The sequence below is a fragment of the Mustela nivalis genome (assembly GCF_964662115.1).
Source record: "Mustela nivalis genome assembly, chromosome: 6".
Lineage (NCBI taxonomy): Eukaryota > Metazoa > Chordata > Mammalia > Carnivora > Mustelidae > Mustela > Mustela nivalis.
In genome coordinates, this window is record NC_139025.1 from 3916201 (window position 1) to 3940819 (window position 24619).

A 24619-nucleotide genomic window follows, 5' to 3' on the forward strand; every position below is an offset into this window, starting at 1 on the left:
TACGCCTTCACTTGCTTCCCTGCCTCCAACCCGAAATGTCTGAGTCAGCCCGATGCTCCGGAAGCAGATCCATGTCTGCCCTGGGGCGATTCTCCCCCATCAAACTCCTCGTTGAGAAACCTCGTTGAGAAACAACGTTGCAGGAAGGCGTGAGTTCTGTGGTCAGAGTGACTGGTTTCCATTTGTGGCCCCCATGTTGTCAGCTGTGTGACCCTGGGCAGGTCACTTACCCTCTCTGAGCCTCCAGGAAGCCATTGGGAGACTTCTCCCGGGGCCAGGTGCCTCCCTCCCCACATCCTGCTGCCCAAACGTCCAGGCTCCTCAGCCTGCTGCTCAGGACCCAGGGCCGAGTTCAGGAAGAACTCCCCCACTCCCCTCAGTCCCTGGCTCCCCGAACCTACTTTCTGCCTCTGAATTTCACGACTCTGTGTATCTCATCTGAGTGGAATCATGCGGGATTCGTGCTTCTGCGACTGGTCTGTGACCCTCAGCATCGAGCCCCCACACATCCAGCTGTGCCGCAGCCCGGGTCAGCCTTTCCATCCGTTTACGACTGAGTGATACTTCATTGCACAGCTAGACTGCATTTTGTTTATCATTCATCTGGGTTTTTTAATTTTAATTTATTAATTTGTTATTTTTAAAAATTTTATTTATCTACTTGACAGAGAGAGAGAGGCAGAGACCACAAGCAAGGGAGAGGGAGAAGCAGGCTTTCCCCCCATCAAGGAGCCCCAGGCAGCGCTGGATGCCAGGACCTCTGGGATCAATGGCCTGAGCTGAAGGCAGACCCAAGCGCCCCTCAACTGTTGTTGGTTTTTTTTTTTTTAATTTTAAGTTTTTTTTAAATTTTATTTTTTAATGTTTTACTTTTCTTTTCTTTTCTTTTTTTTTTTTTAGGATTTTATTTATTTATTTGACAGACAGAGATCACAAGTAGGCAGAGAGGCAGGCAGAGAGAGAGAGAGAGAGAGAGAGAGAGAGGAGGAAGCAGGCTCCCTGCTGAGCAGAGAGCCCGATGCGGGACTTGATCCCAGGACCTGAGATCATGACCAGAGCCGAAGGTAGCGGCCCAAACCACTGAGCCACCCAGGCGCCCCTAATTTTTAAGTATTTTAAATTTATTTGAGAGAGAGAGAAGCTGGGAGAGAGACAGAGGGAGAGAGAGACAGAGAGACAGAGGAGAGCATGAGTGGAGGGAGGCAGAGGGAGAGGGAGACGCAGACTCCCCGCTGAGCTGGGAGCCGCATGCGGAGCTCGATCCCAGGACCCTGGGTCAGGAGCTGAGTGAAGGCAGATGCGTGACGACTGAGCCACCCAGGCGCCCCGAGTACCTTAATTTTAAGCTCCACACCCGGTGCAGGAGCCCCAGTCGGGCGATCTCATGACCCTGAGATCATGACCTGAGGTGAAGGACACTTAATGGACCAAGCCACCAGGCGCCCCACTCCAGTCACCTGCTGACGGACACCTGGGTCTCCCACCTGCCACCGAGTGCATGTGGCACCGCCACGGACATGGGTGCACGGACCAGGAGCATCATCTTGGTGGTGGCGACTTCACGCTACCGCATACTAGAGCACACAGGTTCACTGCGCGTGACCGTGAGGGGCCGTGGGCATCTGAAGCCATTCGGGTGATTCACGGACAGACATTCAAGGTTGAGTTCAAGGTGATGGCGAAAGGCCGCATGGGCCTGGGTACGGCTTGGGTTGGAGAAGTCTGAGGTGGGTCAAGGGGACGCCTACCCCAGGCTTCTCTCCCGGCCTCTCCCTCTGCGAGGGTCCTTGGCCTCAACCCTGCTGGTGACCCTCCCCCTGACCACCCTCCCCGGCCTAAGGGACCCACGACGGCCAGAAGCCGTCCCTACCCCACAGGTCCGTCTGGTTCTGTTTTGACTCGGGTCCCGGGGAGGCATCAGATTGGCTCTGCTCTCCTCAGGCCGTTCCTGACAGGTCACTGGGCAGTCCAGATGGGCTGCCCCTGGTCAGGCGTCCATGCCTGGTCCAATCAGCCGCGGGGCCTGTTCCTGTGCACCTGACGTCCCCTGGCGGTGTGATGGGGGCTGCCGGTAGGGGGGACCTTGAGGGCCCCAGGAGGATGAAGGTCAAGCTTTATGACCAAGCTTGACCATGACCAAGGGTGGTTGGGGGAGCATTCGTGTATCTGGGCTGAGCCTCCCAGGTGCCCTTTCTAACAAGACACCTGAGTCTTGGCGCCTGGGGAGTTGGTTGGTGTAGGGATAGGAGAGGGGGTGTGTTTTGAGGGGGTGTTCCAGGATCTCCCCAGACACTGCTCTTCTCCTGGGCAACGCACTCTTGTGCCCGCCTGCCAGCGCCCCTTTTCTCACTCGGGGGGCCCCCACCGTGAGAACTTCAGCTCCTGTGCTTTTTTTGACCCGACCTCAAGTCCTGGGGTGTCCTCTTTGGGGTCTAGGTCTCTGCACTGACTCTTCAGTGAGTGGCAGCGCACAGGGACCTGTGGGTACCCCTGCCCTTGGGCTCCAGGCTCAAGAGAGCCATACCCTGTCCCCCTGCGGGGCTGGGGTGGGGGAGGCTGTTTCTGCCTCACTGCCTGGTAGCCTGGAACGCTGTGCTGTCTCGCTGTAAGACTTCTCCCTGGGGATCCTTCTTCCCTTAAGTGTTAGCAGGGGCTGGGCCCCACCCCGACAGAGGAGCGTCTCTAATTGTTCGGGACTAATTGCACGCTTCACCTGCGCACCTGGGCGGGGCCTCCCCTGGGCCCTGAGCTTGTTATTGGAAGGAAACAGATTTTCCCAGTTTGGGAGAATGCAGACTGGGGGGATTGTGGTTTGGAGCATCTATCATTCAAGACAGGCCTCATTCCCTCAAGGAAGGTTTGCTGTAAACAGCTCAGAGGGCACCCCTCCCACCCAGCAGGGGCTCCTGACCTAAGGGACAGCAGGTGGCACCCTGCAAAATCCCCAGGCCCCAAGGGTTTGGGCAGACCTGGAAGGTTGGGGCTGCCCCCAGCGCGGGGGGGTGGGTGCGGGCTGGCTCTCAGCTGAGCCGCAGGCCACTCCCTGGGCCTAGGCCTGCATCCTTTCTCTTTTTAAGAAATATGTGTATGTATATTATAATAATTATTATTTTTAGCAGGCTCCACACCCAGCGTGGAGCCCAGCCTGGGGCTTGAACTCACCATGCTAATATCAAGACCTGAGCTCAGATCTAGGGCTGGACACTTAACCAACGAAGCCCCTATTTTTTTTTTTTTTTAAAGATTTTACTTATTTATTTGACAGACAGAGATCACAAGTAGGCAGAGAGGCAGGCAGAGAGAGGAGGAAGCAGGCTCCCTGCTGAGCAGAGAGCCCGATACGGGACTCGATCCCAGGACCCTGGGATCATGACCTGAGCCGAAGGCAGCAGCTTAACCCACTGAGCCACCCAGGCGCCCCCCAACGAAGCCCCTATTGATGCATAACTTATACACTATGACATCCCCCGGCTTTAAGGGCAGGTCAGAGCCTTCCAGGAAGTGTATGCGGTCCTCAGTCCTCAGCACAATCCAGGTGTAGCCCCTGCTCCCCGCTCCAGCCCCAGGCAACCTCTCACTGGCTTCGCCCCTTCCCTACACTTGAAGGTCAGAACCTCACAATGTGTAATATTTGTGTTTGGTTTCTTACTTTTTAAGAATCTTTTATTGTGACACCACCACCCTCTTAACACAATTTGCAGTATACAGCACATTCGTGGGCTCTACGGCGTGTTTGGCTTTTTGCCCTTCTCATGTGTTCGAGGTTTACTCCGTGGCATGCATCAGGTGTTTTCATCCCCTTCTGCGGCTGGCAGTTTTCCGTGGCGCGGGTGCACTACGTCGTCTTGATCCATTCTGTGTGAGCGCGGGCTTCCATCCGTGGCTCTCAGCAGCGATGTCCGCGTGCAGATCTGTGCGTGGGTCTCACTTTGCATTTCTCTCGGGCAGATACAGAGCAGTAAGGTTGCTGTGTCATGCAGTACAGGTGAGGAACTGCCTGTTTTCCGAAGCAGCCACACCATTTACATTCCCACCTGCACGGGGCGAGCGTTCCGGTCCTCCACAACCTTGTCAACAGTGGGTGTGCTCAGTCTATGGTTAGACGTTCCAGTAGGTGTGTACTGGTGTCTCATTCTGCTTTAACTTGCATTTCCTTTTTTTTTTTTTTTAAGATTTATTTATTTCGGAGAGACAGCCCAAATTGGTGGAACAGGTGGAGGAAGAGGGGGAAGCAGGCCCCCTGCCAAGCGGGGAGCCCGATGCGGGGCTTGATCCCAGGACCCTGGGATCCCGACCTGAGCCGAAGGCAGAGGCTTCAACCCACTGAGCCACCCAGGCGCCCCAAAGGTATCTTTTGAAGTGCAAATGTTTTTAATTTTTATAAAGTCCATTTTATCAATATTTTTCCTAAAGAAAAAGAAATATCTAAGACCTCTTTGTCTAATGCCAAAGTCATGAAGATTATCTCCCAAGCTCCTTCTTGAATTTACTTTATTTTCCCTCACCCCCTCCCAGTTCCTAGGCCTGACAGTTCTACTTCCTCAGCTTTTTCTTTTCCCACTCAGACACCCCAGTTTTGTCCCCCTCTTTCCCCACTTTTGTCCCCCTTTAGCAGTGTTTCTGTTTTGTTTTATTTTGTTTAACTGTTTAACTGCGAGCATGGAGCCCACTGCGGGGCTTGAATTCTCAACCCTGAGATTGAGACCTGAGCTGAGAGCAAGAGTCTGACCTTGAACGGACTGAGCCACCCTGGTGCCCCTGTTTTTTTTCTTTTCTTTTTCTTTCTTTCTTTTTTTTATTCTTAAATCAAATCATAACCCACAAAGGCAGGGATGTTTCTCTGTTTTGGTCAGTGATGAGTCCCCAGGGCCCAGGACAGTGTCTAGCATCGAGTAGGGGCTCAGCAGCTATCTGTTGGGTTCAGTCATATTGTTCCGTCGCTTTGGGGAGAAAAGTCCAGCTGCGTGATCAAGGCCTACAGGCCTGACACGGTCCGGCCCTGTACACCCTGCCCCCTTGCCCACCCCGTCCTGCCCGTCCGGCCTTCTCTCCGGTCCTCAGGTGTGCCAAGCTCACTCCCAAATCAGGTCCTTGGCTCTAATGGTTCCCTCTGCCTGGACTCGAATTCCCTCTGCATTCCTCAGGTCTGACACCTGTCCATCAGAGCTCAGCCTCAGTGTCCCCTTCTTGGAGGTGGTCCCTGGCCGCCCCATCTAAAGCAGCTGCCCCATCACCATGTCCCATGACACATCGCATCGCCCTACTTTCACTGTCCACAGAACGCCACCTTTAATCCGAAAATTTCCCAGTTCATATCTTTACAGAGCGGTTGGTTATCCTCCGCGGGCCACAGGACAGGAGCAGGGAGGAGAACAGAGCACCTGCCCCTCTTTGGTCAAGGCCCTCCTCCTCCGGGAGCCCTCCCTGGTTTTTCCAGCCCTCGAAGTTCACCATCTCTGTCTTCAGTTCTTTCCCGCTGCGGCAACCTGTGACATCGGGGGCGCCGGAGGGACCACGCTTCCTGATAGTCCTGGGCGCTGGGAAAGTCTCGTTCTACACTGACTCTGGGCTCGGCCATGTCCCTTGTTTGGGCCAGTGAGATGCGAGCAACTGTGATGGAGGTAGAGGTCTGATAAGCTCTGGCACATGGGCTTGTTCTCGGTGAAGCCCATGCACGTGCTGCGAGGAAGGTCCAGTTAGGCCTGCAGAGGCCCCGGAGAAGAGAGCCAAAGGATCTGGGACGACAGCCGGAGCTGGCCGCCCGCCGAGCTCCTGGTGGACAGCCCACGCCAGCCGCCCATGAGAGCACTGAGGGTGTTTCGCCGCAGCCGGCTCATTGCAGGTGTATACATGAGCTCAGCCGATGTCACGGAAAGCAAAAGAACCCACTAGTCCGTGCAGAGAATTGTGAGAAATACGGACTCACTGCTGTCGCACGCCCCTGCTGTGGGGTTGTTTGTTACACAGCAGCAGACAGCTGATACACCCGTGGCGGTCCTTTGCGACTCAGTGTTCCCGCTCTTCACCCCTGCCCATCCCTCTTGAAGGTGGGCAACTCACCCAATTCACCCTCCCAGGCCCTCCCAGGCCTTACTGACCTGTCCTGTTCTCCCTCCACAGTGGACGTAAGAGAAGTCCAGGACTTCAGTGACACTTGGCAAGGCCTTCCTTACCCTCAAGGACCACAGCTCCCCACTGGGCAAGGGGAGGCTTCCTGGGGCTCCCTCATCTCCCCAAGCAGATAGCACTAGACCCTCAGTAGGATCCCTAAGGCGTGTCCTGGGGGGAGGGGGGTCCCTGCAGTGGAAGCAAAGGACAGTCTTGGAACACAGTAAGACGAGAGGTGGCCCAGCAGTGGGTTACAGGGATGGCTGGGGTCCCGGCCGGCCACGTCCCAGCTGTGCATCCTCTGGCCACCGGGCTGGCTCTCAAGAGGATCATAAAAATGCACCTGGCGAGAGTGAGGGAAGGGGCTGGTGTTGTGGGTCAGGGAAGCCCCCGGGCGGGCGGGCGTGTGTGTGTGTGTGTGTGGCCACTGGCTGGGTGGGCAACATTCCTGGGGGAGGAACAGCTAATGCTAAGGTTGGGCAGCGGAGGCTGTGCCCGGGGTCACTGCGGCCTGCAGGCCAGGAGGGTGCAGAAGCTGGGCTGGCGGCCTTGAGGCTGACTCTCGGTGGGGGCTGGGAGCAGCGCTCGGCCTCACTTCCCAGGTCCGGAAATCGAAGCGCCCCTCGGCCTCTTCCGCTCCGGGAGAGCCGCCCTCTCCACGCGGCGCCCAAGCGGGGTCCGAGGGCTCCCGAGCCGGGGAGGCGCGGGGAGAGGAAGCCCGGTTCCCCCCGCCCGCGGCTTCTCGCCCCTCCTCGCGGAACAACCCGCTCCGCCCCCTACGCCCCGGGACTTCCGATTGGCGGGTCAGGGCAGCGGCGGGCCCGAGCCCCGCCTCCGGGGAGGGGCTGCTGCAGGTTGCGGGGGAAGGGGCGGGGCGGGGCGGGGCGGACGGGGCGGACGGGGCGGGGCGGGGCGGACCGGGCCGACCCGGCGGACGAGCGAACCTCGTGCCGGGGCAGCAGAGGGCCTCAGGGGTAAAGTGGGCAGGATCGTGGCTATTTGACAGCGGAGCCTGAGACCCAGAGGCTGGCGGGGGCCACGTAGCGAGTGGCGAGCGGGGTGAGGTGTCGGGGGCGGAGACCCAAGCCCGGGTAAGGGCACGCAGATGTCCTTGCCCCCGGGCGACCTGGCTCCACAGGCTCGCTGGGCCCGGGATCGGCTGCAGGCTGCGAAGACGCGCGCGGCCGCCAGGGGACGGTGTCGGCCCGCTCTGGGCACTGGTAGGGCGGGCCCACCCCCCTGCCTGCTCTGGTCCCTCGTGCCCATAGGGGAACTGAAGCCTAACCCACACTGGCTCCGGCTAGTGACGGCCCCCTCCCCAGGGTCGCGGGGCAGGGACCCAACTTCCCAAGCCCTGCACCCAATGGGTGCCACAAGCCAAGTCAACGTCCGGGACCCTCCATGCACCTGCTTTGGCCCCTTGCCGAGTGGCGCCGCCTCCCCAAACTTGTTTGCCTCTAGTCACTACAGAGAAAGGGTTTCTTCAGAAGCGGGGATCCCGACGCCCACGGCTGGGGGGCCTTGGGAGTGTTCCCACACTCAGCAGGCACACAAGGGTCGCTGTTACTAAGAGTGAGCTGTGCGACCTGTGCCAGGCCTGGCCCTACGGCCTCAGCGTCCCCCTCTGGCTCACTTCACTGCAGGCCAGAGCTCTCTACCGATGACCGGTTAGTGGAAAGTAAGGCGGAAGGCTCAGACAACGGGGGACGTGCTTGACCCCATGGCCCTGGTTCAGCCCAGTGAGGAGCTGCTGCCCCAGTACGGAGAGCTTAGTCAGGTACCTCTTGGCCCTTAGGGGGCACCGACACTCTCAAGGTCATGGAGCCAGGGGGCTGTACTGTGCCCTCCGTGGGGGTGCTGGGGGAGGAAGCAAGCTCAGCCTTCTGGCCGTGCCCCCTGCTGTCCTTCCTGGCCAGCTCCCCTCCTGCCACCTCTGTCCCCAAGGCAGCTGCACCTGGCCTCCACCTCCAGCTCTATGTCCCCTGCTCTGCTCTGGTGCTGGGCCTCTGCTGAAGTCTTGGCCTTGTGCTTGGGGCTTCCTAGTGCAAGGGCTCTGGGGCCTGGATGAACCCTGTACTTCCTGCTCCCTACCCTCTGGGGCACCTCAGGCATGAGGACCTGCCCACACTCCCCACAACCAGCCAGGCCTGCTAGGCTCCCGCCCCTGCCTGCTCCCCCCACCCCGGGGTGCCCTGACCCCATGCACCCACCTAACTCCTTCTCCACTAAGTCATCAGCATTTATGTGGCACCCACTTCTCCCGCAGGGGCAGGCCGGCCCCCCTCCCTATGGTCTGACAGAGAAGAACCCCCCAGAGGTGCAGGACAGTACGGTAGGGACCCAGAGAGGCTGGGGGAGCTCCTTTAGTCAGGTGACACCTAAAATGAAGCCATGCAGACTTCTGGGGACTGGCCGTCCAGCCCCGAGGGAACAGCACGAGCAAGGGCCCGGCGACCTGAGCATGACTGGCCAAGGCTCCGGGTGGAATATGAGACGGTCTGGCCTTGAGGCAGAGCAGGGGTCTTAGTCTGAGATGGGCAGCATCGTCAAGCAGAGAGGCTCTGAGCAGAAGAGGGCCCCACCTGTTGTGGCTTTGACAGGATCCCTCTTGGGCTGGAGGAGGCTGGGGCTGAAAATGGCTCCACAGGAGTTGGGGGGCAGACTGGGTCCGGGAGGTGGGATGGAGCAGTGCAGACTCGTGGGGTCAGTGTGTGGACACAGAGCCCAAGGGACCTGACGGATGACACAAGGGCTGCGTGTGACTCCCCCTCATCTCAGGTAACGTCCTCCTGGAAGTCTCTCGTGCCCACTCACCTCTAGTCCTCGAAGGGCCTGTTCGTTGGAAAGGTTACTGAGTGAAGCTGCTTAGAAATGCTCGCTGGCTGCCAGACATCCCGGGCCCGGGATGGAGGGGCCCTGACCCACACCCCAACTTGGGTCTGAGGCCTCCCTTCTGTGAGGGAGAGAGACTTCTAGGAGGATGGGCCGCAGCTCTCATCAGCTCTCACAAAGAAGTATGAAACCCCAAGGCGCCTTGGAACTCACGAAACCAAAGCCTTCCCTTCTTGGGTCCAGATGAAGCTTATTAGCTCGACCTCTGTGGGCAAAGCCCTGTCCCCTGAGCCTCAGCTTCCCTACCTGTAAAGCGGGCTGACAGTCCAACTTACTTTATGGGCAAGTCAGTGAAGTGATGGCCACAAGATCACATTTTGCCAATGGGAACTACCTCTTAAAACACTGATCTTGGGGCGCCCTGTGGCTCAGTCAATCAAGCATCTAACTCTTGACCTCAGGGTCATGAGTTCAAGCCCCATGTTGGGGGTAGAATTTACTTAAAAAAAAAAAATTACCTTAACTACAAAAGTAATATCTAGGTATGTACCCTTGTACATACTCTTGTGAAAGATTGTGAAAGATTCAAACCACCAAGAAGGTACAGAGAATAAAAAGAGAAAGGGTCCCTTTCTCCTTTTTGCTGATTCTCTCCCCAGGAGGCTCTGCTGGCGATAGATCCATGTGTGGCTCCCAGCATTTTTCAAACAACATGTATGCCTTTTTTTTTTTTTTTAAGATTTTATTTGACAGACAGAGATCACAAGTAGGCAGAGGCAGGCAGAGAGAGAGGGAAGCAGGCTCCCCACTGAGCAGAGAGCCCGATGCGGGGCTCGATCCCAGGACCCTGAGATCATGACCTGAGCCAAAGGCAGAGGCTTGAACCCACTGAGCCACCCAGGTGCCCCATGTATGCCTTTTCTTTTCCCATTTTTAGGTTAGAATATTTAAAAATGCCGAGTTGTTGAGGCTAGCTCTGTGCCAGGCATAACTGTGTCCTGTGAGAGCGTGGTGTCTCCTCAGGACGGCTCTCTGTGGCAGAGGTCCTTCCTTTCCCCACGACGAAGGGGCAGCTCAGGCTCTCTGTTCTTGCCTGTGGCCCCGTAATACTGGTGTGCGTGTTGGGCAAAAGGCAGCCATATGACTCACCTTCTAAACCAGGACCCATTGAGAGGGAAGGGGACACTGTCACATTTATTCCAGCATGACCGGCACTGTCCCAGGTAAATACTTGCACAAGTCAGGTTTCTCCAGGGATGGGCCCTGCCTCCAGGGGCCCTACGCCAAAATGAGAATCCACCAGCTCATTCAATGAGAAAGCCCGAGATGCAGCATGGCCCGATCCAAAGACCCTACAGGGACCCAGGGATGCCAGGGGAACTTGCTGGGGGTGAGGGGCAAGAGTGGAGTCTCGGCCATACGAGGGAGTTGGTCCCTAGGCTTCAGGCGCCCACAGCCCTCTCTACAAGCCCAGGAGAGGAGCAGGGACCAGCTGCTGTTTGGCAAAAACCAGAGCTGGGAAGGGTGAATTGTGATTATGTTAGACCTTCCCCTTTGGCCAGTCACCTACGTGGTGTCCAGGTTGTCACTATTAAACACAGCAGGTACACTACCTCCTTGTTGCTTGTAGTCACCTGTGTTCTCCTCAAAGGTTGAACTCTGAAGTAGATAGAGATATGAAGTAAAGTCTAACTTCTTTCTTAAAATTCTAAAGGAGTAAGCAAGAGGATAAGAACCCCAGTAGTGACTGTTGGACACGGAACCTGTTGGCGTGTGGCCAGTGCTTCTGTGGGATGAGATGCCTCCCCTACCAGAACTGCTGGACCCAAGTGCATAGCATCTCCCCTGCTCAGCGCAGGGGTCAGTGCCTGGAGGTGCCCTCCCCTCGTCTGCCTGAGAGTGAGGGTCTAATTCTTCACCCTCTCAAATGTTTACTGATTTCTTACCAAGCTGAAGACTGTCGTGTGTTTACCGTCCACTGCGGGAGTTGCCTGTTCATGCCCTTTGCCCGTTTTCCTCCTGGGTTGGTGCTTCTCACTGGATCACCGGAGATGCTCACCCCCTCTGACTGTCAGCCCTTCACTTTGCATGCTGGACTCTGATTCCCAGGGTATCACTTGTCTCCCCTTGGTTTTATCCTGTCTTTAGTCTGTGTTGGCATCTCAAGCTGAGCCTCGAAAGACCAACTGGATGGTGTGAAAAGTTCTGTGGGGCAGCTTGAACCTGAGTGCATGGGGGGGCAAGCCTGGCCATCCAAGGAGAGAAGCTGGAGGGGGAGGAGAGAGCACCTGTGGAACGGACCCTTGGAGGCCAAAGGGGCTTTGGCCTAGCACAGCCAGATGAAGTCCAGGACCCAGGTGAGGTGAGGGCAGGGGGTACCCCATCCTCTTTCCTGGTCCTGGCCATTTTGCATCTGGCCTTGCCAATCCTACTCTTCCTTTTGAGATCTGAAAATCTACCTGATGCATTTTACAGATAAGAGACTGAAGACAGGTGGAGTTACTGAGCCTAAGTCCCCACAGCTGGTGAGTAGCTGATTAGATCCCAGCATGTTTGGCACCAGCCTCCTCCCCCAGGAAGCTCCCTCCGCTCCTCCCTCTACCTGTTACACACACCTTGAACTGGGCCCTGATTCTACTTCCTGCCTGGGCATACCCAGGTGCCCTGTGGGACAAGCTCTCCCAGGAGAGAGGGGAATGGACTTGCGTTGGGTTCCAGAGGGAACATAACAGGGTCAAAAGTCAAACCCCATACCAAGAAGGCAGCCCCCCTCACTACCTTCTGCCCCAGCCACCCTTCACCCCCCAAAGTCCATCCTCCCTTCCTGAGGGAAGCTGCCCCTTTGCACCCTGATCACACTGTTCCTGAAGCAGTCTGGCATTAAGAAGGGGCTGTAGGAGGTCAAACCTACCCTGGCACCTCCTCCCTGGGTCTGGGCCCCAGTGTGGCCCCCAAGTAGGCACAGGCTAGCAGTGCTGGGAGCCTCACATGTGCTCAGGCACAGAGTAACAGCTCCCACCAGCAGAAGATGCCTCAGCAACCCAGACCAGCCCAGAGCGGCACGTACCCCTGAAGATGAGTCTGAAAACAATCTTGGGAGAAGAGAGCAAGCCACTGAAAGGGAGGGCTGATTGGTGGCATGATGGACAGGGTTACAATGTTAGCCACCACCACGGGAAAGACCCAGAGCTCGGCTGGGGGAAGGACAGTCACACGGGCCTTCAGTTTTACCCACCTGTTATTTCTGAAACTGGACCATGACTCCCAGGCATTCATTGTGATTATTTTTGTATGCCTGAAATATTTCACTAACCAACTGATTTCCAAACCCCTTCTGCCTTCACTTCCAGATCCTCAGGACAAACCCGGGCTCCTTGCCCCAGTGTCCAAGGCCTGGCCTCTCCCAGCTGACCTCTGAAGCCTCCCTCTGCCGCTCCTAGACCTTTGCTCCAGCTGTGCCTCAGCCAGGAATGCCTTTCCTCTGCCCCACCTGGTCTTTCTGGTTAATCCACAGGGACAGGAAGCTTCTAAGTGGTGGAGAAGTGGGATCCAACATGAGTTCTAGCAAGATACCTTTAGGAGTCCCCATGAGGAGGGCAAGTTGAAGGGTGAGGCAAGGCAGCGTGGAGAGGTAGAGACAGACCGGCGGTGAGGCCCTTTGCACACACTGGCAACCGCCGCCCATGCCCTAGCATCCTCAGTCCATCAGTAGTCATGGGAGGAAACTCCAGCCCTAGAAGTGAGGACGAGGAAGCCAGGAGCTTCCTTGAGCTCCAGATAGTTGACCTGGGGCACCACTTCCCTAGTTTGTCTCCCAGGGCCTGGGGGGGGGGGTGCTCCAAAAGGCCAATTGTCAACCCCAGGCTCTCCATACAGGGTCCCCCTCCCCCCCCCATCATACTCAGAAATGCCAGAATGGGAAAGCTAGGACAAAATACAGGGCAACTGGGGACCAGAGAGGTCAGCAGGGAAGAGCTGAGGTGAGGTAGGTGGATCCCAGATTCCTGGGACAATGACCTCTAAATGACCTTTAAATCTGGTGATGACCCTGGACCCCCTGAAAGCTTCAGGGCGGTCCTATGAGACCACACCCCGCCTAGGTGGGGCAGGCTTCGGTGGGGGTCTCAGCATGACCTTGGGCGCCTGCATGTGTGGCACCCCCAACCTTGGACCCTTTGTGGAGAGTTTGGGGTCCGATCCCCACCAAGAACGTCAGAAGAAAAGCAGGGGGAGCACCTGGTTTCCCTTGGGGCTGCTCCTCACTTGGAGGCCACCTCCCCGCGAGCCTCCATCCCCTGGCCTGTGAACTGGGGGTCATAACTCCCGCCGCTCCCGGTTGTGAGAATGAAATCAGTTGTTCAGCACAGAGAGTGGCACAGAGGACGCGCTCGTTCACGGCCGTCCGTCCGCCGGCTCCCGGGAACGTCAGCCTGGAGCAGGGGCTCCCGGTACCGGATCCTGGCCGGGTAGAACGCAGTGCGGGGCCCTTAGGGGTCACAGCTCTGCCTCCTGACCCCCTCCATGGCCAGTCGGGAAAACAGTCCCGGAGGTCTCCCTCAAGGTCATAAAGGGCCAGTGCAGAGGGGAGGTGGAATACGACTCCTGGGGTGACGAGGCAGGCACTGTCCGCGGAGACTCGCATTAAGCGTGGGGCCCCGCGATCCTGCAAGGCCCCGGCCGCCGGCTGGGGAGCTACGGGGATCCGGTCCTCACCGGCCGCTCGGGTTTCCAGGAGCCCCGCCCCGTGCCGGCCGAGCCAACCCCGCCCCCCGCGCGCCCTCAAGTTTCTCCCAACTTTTCCGCGGGTCCTGCCGGGCGCCCCGCCCACCAGCCGGTGACGCAACAATGGTGCAGCGTAGCGACCAATGAGCGGCGACGGGGCCCAGCAGAGCGGGCCAATGGCGGCGGCGGACGGTCCCGCGGTCCTGCCGGGCCGGGGCCGCACTGCGCCGCCCGCCGCCCGCTCGCCCGCCCGCCGCCGGCGCCGCCGCCCAGCTATCGGGCCGCGGTGGCTCAGACCGCGGCTGCGGCGGGCGCGGGCGGCGGCGGCCCGCCCGTCCTGGGACCTTCGCCTGCGCGCCTACCCGCGGGGGATCGGTGCGCGCTCCGGCCCTCCGCCGGGACCGGGACGTCAGGCCCCCGGCCCCGCCGCCCCCCCACGGTGAGTCCCCGCTTCCCCCGGCCCGCTCGGCGCGCAGCCCCCGCCCCGGGCGCTCTCCCCCGGCCGCCGCCCCCTCGTGTTCGCTGGGCACATGCACACGCAGGTGCAGCCCTTACTGCACCGGCCACCGGTCGGCAAACACCCTGGCCTCGCCCCCCGCGACCCGCGGCCGCCGGGAGGGGACGGGGAGGAGCTGGCGGGCTGCCCCGGGCGCACTGCCCAGCCCTCGGTGGCCCAACCCCCCATTCACGGAGCCGCGGCGGTGACTCGCTGCCCAGTGACGTGGGGCTGTCCAACTTTACGTAACCCGCCTGGCGCCCCACGGGTATCCACACGGGGTACATACACTTGGGGCGCAGAGTGCCGGGCTTGGGGCGTTGCTCCGGTCATGGGGCCCCCCGGAAGAGCACTCTGGCTGCAGCCCACCCCGACCGCGCCCGTCTCTGTAACTTAGTTACCCAGTGTGTGTGGACGCGGCCTGTCCGCAGACCCAGCCCCCTTGCAACCAAGGACTTATCCTTGAGGGAAGGCAGTGGGGAGCTTGGACCAGGGTCAGAGGCTAGGGCTCAGGTTGGGGCTGGGGGCTCAGAGGGCAAGGCCAGGCAGGGATCAAGCTGGGCACCCTGTGGGTTGGGCGTCCCCCCACTTCTGGAACGAGCCCAAATCGGGAGGGACAGAATCTGTGTTCTAGGCCTGGCTGTACCATGATTGCTGCCTGACCTTGGACAAGCTTGCCCCTTGCTGGAAAATGGGATGACAGTACCTGGTTCATCTAGTAGTTGGGAGGCTCAAGAGAAGTAGCAGATCTGGAGGCGATCTGCTGTGAAGAGTTGTGCTCACGGCTCTAGGCTGTCCTCCCTCCTCCTCCCAGCAGCTAGGGTTGCTGATATCCAGCAAACACCAGGTTGGGCTGGAAGGCTCCACCCCACCTCGTCCTGCTGGGGCTCAGTGTTTATTCCTCCCACCCTTTTCTTACAGATGAGGAAGTTGAGGCTCAGAGAAGGAAAGTGATACACTCAGGTCCTGTGATCCCCAGGAACCAGGTAGGTCTGGGTCTAGAGCTCTGACCCTGCCTGGCCCCATGGGGGGAGGGTCTAGGAGCCCCCATCTGTGGTCAGGGTTCAGAGGGATAGGGTGATGGTTAGGTGGGGCTTGGCCCAGGTGGAGTTGTGGATTACAAGATTTACCCCCCTACCTGGTCTTTTCTGTTTGGGGTTGGATGTACCTGGTCAACCAGGTCAGGGGGTCCCTGGGCTGGAGGAGGGGTATTGGTGGGTTTTTAGGGTGGCCTTGACTATGGGTGGGGTTGTGAGGGTAGGGGGCAGGGAAGGGCATCTCTAGCAGAAGTGCCAGAGAACGAGACACAAAAAGACTGGGAGATCAGGTGTAGCTTGATCCAAGGACGTACGGAGGTGATTATGGGTCCAGGAGAGAGGGGAGCTGTGAAGAGTAGCTGGAGCTTCCGGGGCGGGTGGGGGTGTGGGAGTCTTACCGCCATGTCCTCCCCGCAGGTGGTCAGTCGCCGGGCCCATGCCGTGAGGCCGCCACCAGCATGCCTTGGGACGCACGGCCCGGCGGCGGCGCGGACGGTGGGCCGGAGGGCGCAGGCGCGGCGCGCTCCCGGGCGCAGAAGCAGTGTCGCAAGTCGTCGTTCGCCTTCTACCAGGCCGTCCGCGACCTGCTGCCGGTGTGGCTGCTCGAGGACATGCGGGCCAGCGAGGCCTTCCACTGGGACGAGCGCGGCCGTGCCGCCGCCTACTCGCCCTCCGAGGCGCTGCTCTACGCGCTCGTGCACGACCACCAGGCGTACGCGCACTACCTGCTGGCCACGTTCCCGCGCCGCGCGCTCGCGCCGCCCAGCGCCGGCTTCCGCTGCTGCGCCGCGCCCGGGCCGCACGTGGCGCTGGCCGTGCGCTACAACCGCGTGGGCATCCTGCGCCGCATCCTGCGCGCCGTGCGCGACTTCCCGCCCGAGGAGCGCGCGCGCCTGCTGGACCGGCGCGGCTGCGGCCGCGTGGAGGGCGGCGGCACGGCGCTGCACGTGGCCTGCGAGCTGGCGCGCCCCGAGTGTCTCTTCCTGCTGCTCGGCCACGGCGCGTCGCCCGGCCTGCGGGACGGCGGCGGCCTGACGCCGCTGGAGCTGCTGCTGCGCCAGCTGGGCGGCGACGCCGGGGCCACCAATGCGGCTGCCGCCGCCGCCTCCGGGGTGCCCACCGCGCCCGGGGAGGCGCGCCAGCGCCGCCTGCTGCTGCTCGACCTGCTGGCGCTGTATGCACCCGCCGGCGCCGCCGCGCCCGCCCGCCGGGAGCTGCTGGGCGACCGGCCGCGCTGGCAGCGGCTGCTGGGCGAGGACAAGTTCCAGTGGCTGGCGGGCCTGGCGCCGCCCTCGCTCTTCGTGCGCGCCATGCAGGTGCTGGTCACCGCCATCTCGCCCGGACGCTTCCCCGAGGCCCTGGACGAGCTGCCCCTGCCGCCCTTCCTGCAGCCGCTGGACCTCACGGGCAAGGGGTAGAGCTTGCCGGGGGTTGGGGGAGACACCCCCTGGGCGCTGGATTTTTGGAAAATCTATTTTTCAGAGCGATGTACCCAGCACTTTACATATATTGGTCTCTGTACGGGAGAATCTCTGCTTCGTATGTTGTGTGCGTTGCGGGCTGGGCCGGGCAGGTGGGCCCCCAGCTGCAGGTTTCCTGGGGCTGGCTGAGCTCACCTCCCCACTGCACTCCGCTCCCCAACTTTTTGCAGGGATTCAGAGGTCATGTGACTCTCTAGAGCCAGGCCCAACCCTCCACTCGCTGGCTAGCCACCAAGGGCGGTGAGGACCAGTGGCCTGTCTTGATCTAGAGCTTCTAAAACTAGGTGTCCTAGAGGGAGCAACAACAGCTGAGCAAAGGAGTTGGACAGTGGCACGTGGTGCAGACAGGCGGGGACGGCTTGTGCGGAAGCTGAGAGCAGGTCTTGTGAAATCCTAGGAGTTCCTCTGCGTTAGGCACGTTCAGCCTTGTAAACTCCCCTTGGGGGGAGAGAAGGGCAGAAGGCTTCTCCCCCCTCCCACACTGGCCCCCTGCCGGGCCTTGGGTATCCTTGTAACAGCGACTGGACTTGTCCCTGTCCCTTCTGCTCTTCCCTGGCATGTAGCAGTCATCTAGTCCTGGGGCCCCTGCTTCTCTCACCTCCACTGTGGAGCCCCTGGCCCCTGGCTCCCGCCCGTCTTCAGGTGGGTTGGATGTTCCTTCTCCAGGCCTGACCACCCTCCAGCCCTGGGTATGGGCTCCCCTGTGTCCCCCGGCTCAGCCCCCGGTGGGTGTTCGGCAGTGCTTGTGGCTGACGGGGCAGTTGTAGCTCCTGGTGGCCAACTCTTAGCCCCTGGAGTTGCCTTCTGCCAGAAGGTTCTGCAGATGACCTGTTAACAGATGTGCCACTGCTCCTCAGGAGCATGCTCTGTGCCCCGAGGAGCCTGGAGCCCAGGGAGGGCGGCCAGGCGGCCCTGCCCGGGGAATTCCACAGGCCATGAAATTCAACCTGTGCCAGCCCAGGCTGGAGGGCCGCCATCTCCTGCCGGGAGCCGCAGCCTGAAGGTCGGCCCAGTGGTGGGGAGGAAGGGAGAATGGAGGAGTAGGAGGCCCAGGGCCTGAGACTGCAGGTTGGAGTAAGGGCTCCTCCCTCCTGCTGTGTGTCCTGTGGGTCAGTTAAGGAGCTTCTCTGAACACTGACACTGGGGGCAAATGGATGCTAACCTCTCTCCCAGCTCACAGCTTGGGGCATCAGGAGCCCCGGCTCATCTAGGCAGTCCCGGGTCTTCAGATCAGCAATGCTGTTGTTGGGGGGAGGGCTTGTTGCCTTTGGGGTGGATGGAGATGGAGACAGAGTGGCTCAGAGTAATGGGTGGCTCCTGGGCCGTGGGCCTGTGGGGGACCTTGGTGCCTAGAGCCACCAGCAGCCTCTGCCTGGGCCTGCAGACTTCCTGTCCTGTCTCCCCAGGCCCAGCTCTGACCTCAGTGGGTTAACCCTCCTGGGCCCCTCTTCCCCTCCACTCTACACCTACAGCTGCTCCTTTGAGGGCCCTGGGCTGGGACTGGGGTGATGCAGAGTTGGGGGAGGTGCCCGGCCTCGGGCCTCCCTGGGAGGCTGTGGAAGGGCGCCCCACAGAACCCGTTGTCAGGCAAACAGGAGGCAGGACCTGGGCGGGATCGTTCTGGGCACTGCCGCCTGGGGACCCAGCCTGAGCACATGTTCAGGGAAAGTTCAGGGGCCCAAACAGGGTGGTTTGGTTGGAGGGTGGCCGGGAAGCAGAAGCTGTGGGGACTGCTCCGTCATTGGCTGGGTGACTTTGGGGCCTCTAGGCCTTGGAGGGCTGAGAGGGCAGGAGGAGGGGTTCCTGGGGCACTGGCCCCTGATGTCCTCCTCACTGTGGGCGAGTGGGACGGGGTCCGGGAGGGTAGTGGCGTTCACTCTGCTTGGAGCGGCACCGAGGGACACAGAAACCAAGGCCTGGCCGGCGTCACTGCCCGATGGCTGCAGAGTGGGGCCCGATTCCTGCCACAGCTCCCGCGGAGACTCCCGGGGGGCCGCCTGGCTCAGGGCACTGCAGGCGTCTGTGAGCGCAGAGGACCTAGGGAAATGGTGCAGGGTGATAAGTGGAACGCCAGGGTTATCTGGTGGCCACTGCTGGCCAGAGGGAGGGCAGGAGGCTGGGCAGGAAGTACCTAGCATTGGGCTTATCGGAACCTGGGGCCCTGCGGCCCCAGAAAGGGTAGCCGGCGACTCAGCTCTCAGTCATTGGCAGGTGGCCTTGGTGGCTTCTCAGAGGCGACCGGTCTCTCTGCCCACGACGAGGCCTCCTTTTGTCCGGAGTGAGGCACCTTGGTTTGCACCTTGGGTTCACCACCTCCAGTCTTCCTATGGAAAGCCTGACAGCGCCCAGGACTGCCATCCTGCGCCCACCTGGCCGCCCAGGAACCCCAGCCTGCTAGAGCTCGGGGCCAGAATCGCGTTCCCCCGCAGGGGGACAGGGAAGGCGAGGCCACTCCCCCACAGAGTGGTCGACCGTGATCTCAGGCAGGGAATGGCCATCACGGGATGGCCCAAGCTATTGGGGTGGCCTGGGGGAGGTGGCCGTGAGGGCAGGGGAGTGAGGGCCGCGCTCGGACTTCAGACTGCACCACCTCGATGCGAATTACTCTGATTTCCCTTCTGCTTCACCAGCTTCAACTACTGGGCTGAGAGCAATTTCCTAAATGACGGCCCGTCCTGTTCAGAACAAGGATGCTTCCTGGGCGCCGGGAAGGAAGGAAGCCAGCCAGCGCGGTCAGGGGAAGCTGTGCAGGGTCTGCCCCTGTTCCAGAAGCGAGAGGCTGCTGCCGTGCCTCCCCTGTGGTTCAGTCCGGCTGCATTTTTATTTTTTATTTTTTTGTCAGAGAGAGAGTGAGCACAGGCAGACAGAGTGGAAGGCAGAGTCAGAGGGAGAAGCAGGCTCCCTGCAGAGCAAGGAGCCCGATGTGGGACTCGATTCCAGGACGCTGGGATCATGACCTGAGCCGAAGGCAGCTGCTTAACCAACTGAGCCACCCAGGCGTCCCACCGGCTGCATTTTTAAATGAAGGCATGATTGACCTATGACAGAGGCACATTTTATATATTTTGGAATATATATAGATGGAATATATAGAATAAAAGATGGGAAGAGGCCTTTTTAAGACTTTTTAAAATAGGCTTTACATCCAGCGTGGGGCTTGAACTCAAGACCCTAAGATCAAGAACCATATGCTGTCCCCACCGAGCCAGCTGGGTGCCCTGAGAATCATAGACCTCACCTGTGTCATGAGTTCTGACAAATGTCTACACACATGTAACCACCCCAGTCAAGACAGAGATTTCTGTCTTCAGTGACTTGTAAAATGAATTTCTGCTTCTAGAATTCCAGGTGGAACACTGGAACTGCAGGGAGAAACCAGGGCAGGGCGTGGCTGGGCTTCACAGGGCAGGGGCGTCCTGCTCTCCCCGCCCCCCACGAGGCCGCCAAATAAAGGGGCCAACTTCAAACTTACTATAAGCGTTTTCCTATATTGTAAAATGCTTTGTGTAAGTGGGATTTCTCAGAGGTCTTTGGTGTTTGCTTTGTGACATTTGACTCACTAGTGTTGATGGCGTAAGGAGTCCATGTTAGGACTGATTCTAAAATGTGAATTTTATTTCTTTTGAAATAATACATTTACATGGCTTGAAATTCAAAAGATACAAAAAGGTCTAGACCACAGGCAACCACTGTGACCAGCCGTGTAGTGAACCCACCGGCTATGTAGTGAACCCACCGGCAGTTAAACGGGTCTCAATCTCTCTCACCCCCTCTGCACGGTCTTTGGCCCAGCCACGTCCCTGCGCACGGCCAACAGCGTGGATGTAGCCACTCCGTGGCCTGTTTCCCCAGGACACCTGCCCTGTGCCGGCAGCGCCTGAAGTCGTCAGGCCACTCCTAGGCGCTGGGGTCACAGGACGGCCTGCGTCATACGTCTGCCCCTGACTTAGGATCTGTTCTTGAGGACAGGGTCCCAGAGGCAGACTTGGTGGGTTGCAGGTTTTAAGTCTGCTCCCCTTGCTCCGTCCGCACCCCGCCTGCGTGCCAGGTGTTTGCTGAGCAACACCTTTCATCCGTGTCCATACAGAGGCCTTAGGTGTGCCTCTGACTGGTATGGACACGTTCTTAAGGTATATATTCGCCATCGGTGATGTTGCAACTTCCCCCCTTTAAGTGGGGTTTTAAATTTGTAGTATTTTACTATTTTGAGGAAATCAAACTATATATTTAATTTCCTCTGTGGGAAAGCCCTTGTCCTCCAGAAACCAGATACTACTCCCCTAGTTTTAAAGTGGGTTCCACACCCAGCATGGAGCCCAATGTGGGGCTTGAACTCAACCCTGAGATCAAGATCTGAGCTGAGATCAAGAGTCGGAGGCTTCACTGGCTGAACCATCCAGGCGCCCGACTTAGATTCTTTAATCCATTTAATAGTTATTTTGTCCACATAATGAAGGGGTGGGGCACATCAATTGTGACCTCCCCTGCCTGTCCCCTCCCCTAGATGTGTCTTCATCACGCTAGTTCCCCGCTGGGCCGGTCAGGCCGCCTGTCGTCCGCAGCCCGCCCACGCCATGCTTGCGTCGCCCGCGGCTGTCAGCGCTCTCGGTAATTCCCACCTGTGTCTTCCCAGGTCTGGAGTTCCACAGAACTGGGCTCCACTCCCAGTGGCCCCTGTGTGACCTCCAGCAAGTTACTGAACCTCCCTGTCACCAAGGCTGACAAGATTTCCCTCAGGGGGCTCTAGGGGGACACGGAGCTATGCAGGAGCCCCAGGCACATGGCTGGCATTCGGGGCACATGTGGGCACGAACATTATTCTGGGACTTCTTCCCTGCCTCCCCTGACAAAACGTCCCAGAGAGGGTTCTTTTCTTTAAGATTTATTTATTTGAGAGGGAGGGAGAAAAAGAAACGAGCAAGCGAGAGCACAAGAGTAGGGGGACAGAGCAGACAGCCCGACGCAGAGCTCCATCCCAGGACCCTGAGATCACAACCCGAGCCGAAGGCAGACGCCTCACCGACTGAGCCAGCCGGCCCCCAGCCACCGAGAGTTTTTTTTTGTTTTTAAAGATTTTATTTATTTGACAGAGACAACAAGTAGGCAGAGAGGCAGGCAGAGAGAGAGGGGGAAGCAGGCTCCCCGCGGAGCAGAGAGCCTGATGCGGGGCTCGATCCCAGGACCCTGAGACCATGCATGACCTGAGCCGAAGGCAGAGGCTCAACCCACTGAGCCACCCAGGTGCCCCATTCCACCAAGCGTTCTGACAAACTGAGTTAAACGCTTTGGGGAGGGTGGATGTCTACAGTTTCGTTTGTCTTTCATCAGGGACATCAGACATGTCTTCTGAATTCAAACTTTCTCCGCCGTCTTCTGTGGAGTGTGACAGTCCCTGCCAGGAGCCGGACACGCCTCGTTCAGGTCTTCTGTGGCATCAGCATGTCCTGCTGCTACGAATGGGATCCTCTCCCACATGCTGGTTTCCAGCAGGGCGTGGCCGACACTTGGGTTTGTTTCTTGGTTGGAGTCTTAGGCCCAGGGGCTCGAACCCTTCCGAAGCCTGCCTGTGGCAGCCCGGCCTTGGCGGGCCTCCAAGTGGAGACAGCTCTGTGCTCCGCCTCCCCTGACGGCGTCCTTCCCAGGGGCGACCGGGGGCACATCTACCTCTGGACGGCCGCTCTGGGGACGCTGGTGAATATTTAAACATCACATCCGCCACGCTCTCCTGGCTGTGGGGCTGGGCTGGCCGACGCCATTGGCAGATTCTTCCAGCACAGGTGGGCAGGCCAGCCTCATGAGTGCCTGCTGGGGGCCCTTTCTCACAGCCCAAACACCAGACTCGACCAGGTTTGGAAAAAGTCTAGTTTATTGCACTGTCTCAAAGCACAACTAAAAATTAAAACCAGAAGGAAAAACCATACAAAGCACTGAAGCTAAAAGTAGTTTAAAAGTATCCAACTAGACTTAGGTTTAATTGCACTAAAGTCCCGTGGGTTTAGGGGAACTCTGCTGTCTGAGGGGGGCCGGGCAAGGCACAACATACAAGACAGGGGCCGCAGCCAGCCTGGGCTGGCCTCTGCCGTCACCGAACTCCGAAAACAAGGATTCTACAAAAGTGGAGTGTGAAGTAGGATCTGGGATTTCAGACTCTTGTCCTTGTTTAGACCGGGAACACCCCCATCTTTGCGGCTGGCCGGGTTCCGTCAGCGAACCCATCTGATCGCTCTTTAGCTGTGGCCTGGGGGCTCCCGGACACACTTGCTTAGGAGAAAACAGGCGTCGAGTAACTGGGCCCCGGGCCAAAGGCAGGCTAAAAAAGCGGCGAGGCTGGAGTCCTGCTTCGGAGCCACCTGTGGGATGGGGGGCGCTGACCCCGGGGTGGACCCGTGGTGGGGCTGCTGAGCCCATGGCCCAGATGCCCACGAGGACCCCAAGAACTGAGGTCTGGCGAGGCCACTGCAGGCCCCATCGGGAACTCCTGGGAGGCGTCCATGCGAGCCCTGTGACGGTGCTGCTCCCACTCGGAGCCAGCCGGCAGGTCCCATGACGGTCCCACAAGGGGTGCCCGAGCTTGGGGAAGCTGCGGCGGAGGACTGGGCAGGCGCAGGGCAAACCACGCGGAGGAACGAAAGGCCTTCCGCTGGTTTCAGGGAATAGATTTCTCCTCTAAATTTATAAGAGCTGATTTCGAATGAGGTATTTTATGCAGGTTTGTAATACAACAAACAAAAAAGGCAATAATTAGTAGACGCATCCTGGGAGAACGCTTCTGGGCTCCAGGACGGCCGCCAGCAGCACTGCACAGCACTGCGACGAGCACGCGCAGTGAGCAACCCGGCTGGGCTCCCCCACGGCCCGCTGCGCCTCCCGGGGCCACGGCTGCCTTGGAAACACGTGTACCATTTCTATTCCGTGTCCTCCACCGGCCAGTATTGTTTTGGCTAAAGTGTGTTCTCCAGGAAGTGAGCGTGCCGTGCCCTGTGAGCGGGCCGGGAGGGCACGGGCCGGGTGTGTGTGTGTGTGTGTGTGTGTGTGTGCGCGTACACTGTGTGCTGGCACAGACCAGTGCCCCACCTCTCTGACGTGGGCTGGGTTTCCCAGCCGGGGTGTCCAGCATGGAATGTGCTAGAACTCAAGTCCCTGTGGCGACCGTGAAGCTGAGCAGGACCCTCTCAGCGGTGGGAGTGCGCTGACCTCCGGCTGCCTGGCTCATGCCTGCGGGGGCCTGGCAAGGCCGGGAGGAGGCCGGCGTTGCCGCGCTCGGAGGCGGCCTCGGCAGGAGCTCAGAGGCACGGCCGCGCCAGCAAGGGCTCCGGATGGCTTGGCTGAGGCTGTGGGTTCTGGAACAAGACGGAAACAAACATGGATGAAAGCAAGTGTGGGCGGTCTAAGTCGGCCCGACATGTCTGGACAGGAGCCGACGAGGTGTGGCCAAGAGCCCGTGACTCCAAAACCACCATGTCCACCCCCCATCTCGGCCTCCTCACTCCTGAGCGCCTGGCCCAAGGCTCCGTCAGATGACCTCCCACTCATCCTCCAAGTCCTCGGGGTGGGGGGTGGTGGCATGGCTGCTCGCGGCACCATGCGAGTGGCTGAAAGTCCTCGTCAGCCGCTGGAGGAGGTAGCCGGGGGGGCCCACGGCCCACAGCTCATCTGACGAGGTCACTGCAGGGACGAGAGGCAGATGCACGCTTGTGAGTCACCTGCCGGGGCGGCGGGCACAGGTGCAGTTGGCCAGCTCCCCGTCCTGCCGTGGCACTTTCTAGCTGGTGTCCCCAGACACGCCACCCCCAATCTGTGCCTCAGTTCCCTCAGCTCTAAAGTGGATGGCCCAGTTCCGGCCAACTCTGGCCAGCAGGGTGCTGGGTGCCCTCCTTCAGGTGTGACCCTCGGCTCTTGGGAGAGCAAGCCCCGTGGGAGCAGCCTCTTGTGGAGCCCCCACT

General features: G+C 59.5%; 2 protein-coding genes across 3 annotated transcripts in view; one reads left to right on the plus strand and one right to left on the minus strand.

The window, feature by feature from the left end:
* Positions 1–13880: 13880 nt before the first annotated feature.
* Positions 13881–16724, plus strand: ANKRD9 (ankyrin repeat domain 9). The gene is made up of 3 exons (XM_082737530.1): positions 13881–14101; positions 15080–15144; positions 15613–16724. Exon 3 carries the CDS (start codon positions 15654–15656, stop codon positions 16611–16613), a length of 960 nt encoding a protein of 319 aa, XP_082593656.1. The 5' UTR covers positions 13881–14101; positions 15080–15144; positions 15613–15653; the 3' UTR covers positions 16614–16724.
* A 5800-nt stretch (positions 16725–22524) lies between these two features.
* Positions 22525–24619, minus strand: part of TECPR2 (tectonin beta-propeller repeat containing 2) — a 98529-nt gene continuing 96434 nt past the window's right edge. The window contains exons 20-21 of one of the 2 annotated variants that reach the window (XM_082737413.1): positions 24164–24341; positions 22525–24016 (exon numbers count right to left, since the gene is read on the minus strand). In XM_082737413.1, the coding sequence (XP_082593539.1) occupies positions 24190–24341 (152 nt within the window). In that variant the 3' untranslated portion in view covers positions 22525–24016; positions 24164–24189. Of the gene's footprint in view, positions 24342–24619 lie in introns of both variants that reach the window. The other variant, XM_082737412.1, reaches the window with a different exon arrangement.

Excerpts from the sequence above, each read along its gene's own strand:
- ANKRD9 (XM_082737530.1), top strand. The coding sequence starts at position 15,654 with ATGCCTTGGGACGCACGGCCCGGCGGCGGCGCGGACGGTGGGCCGGAG.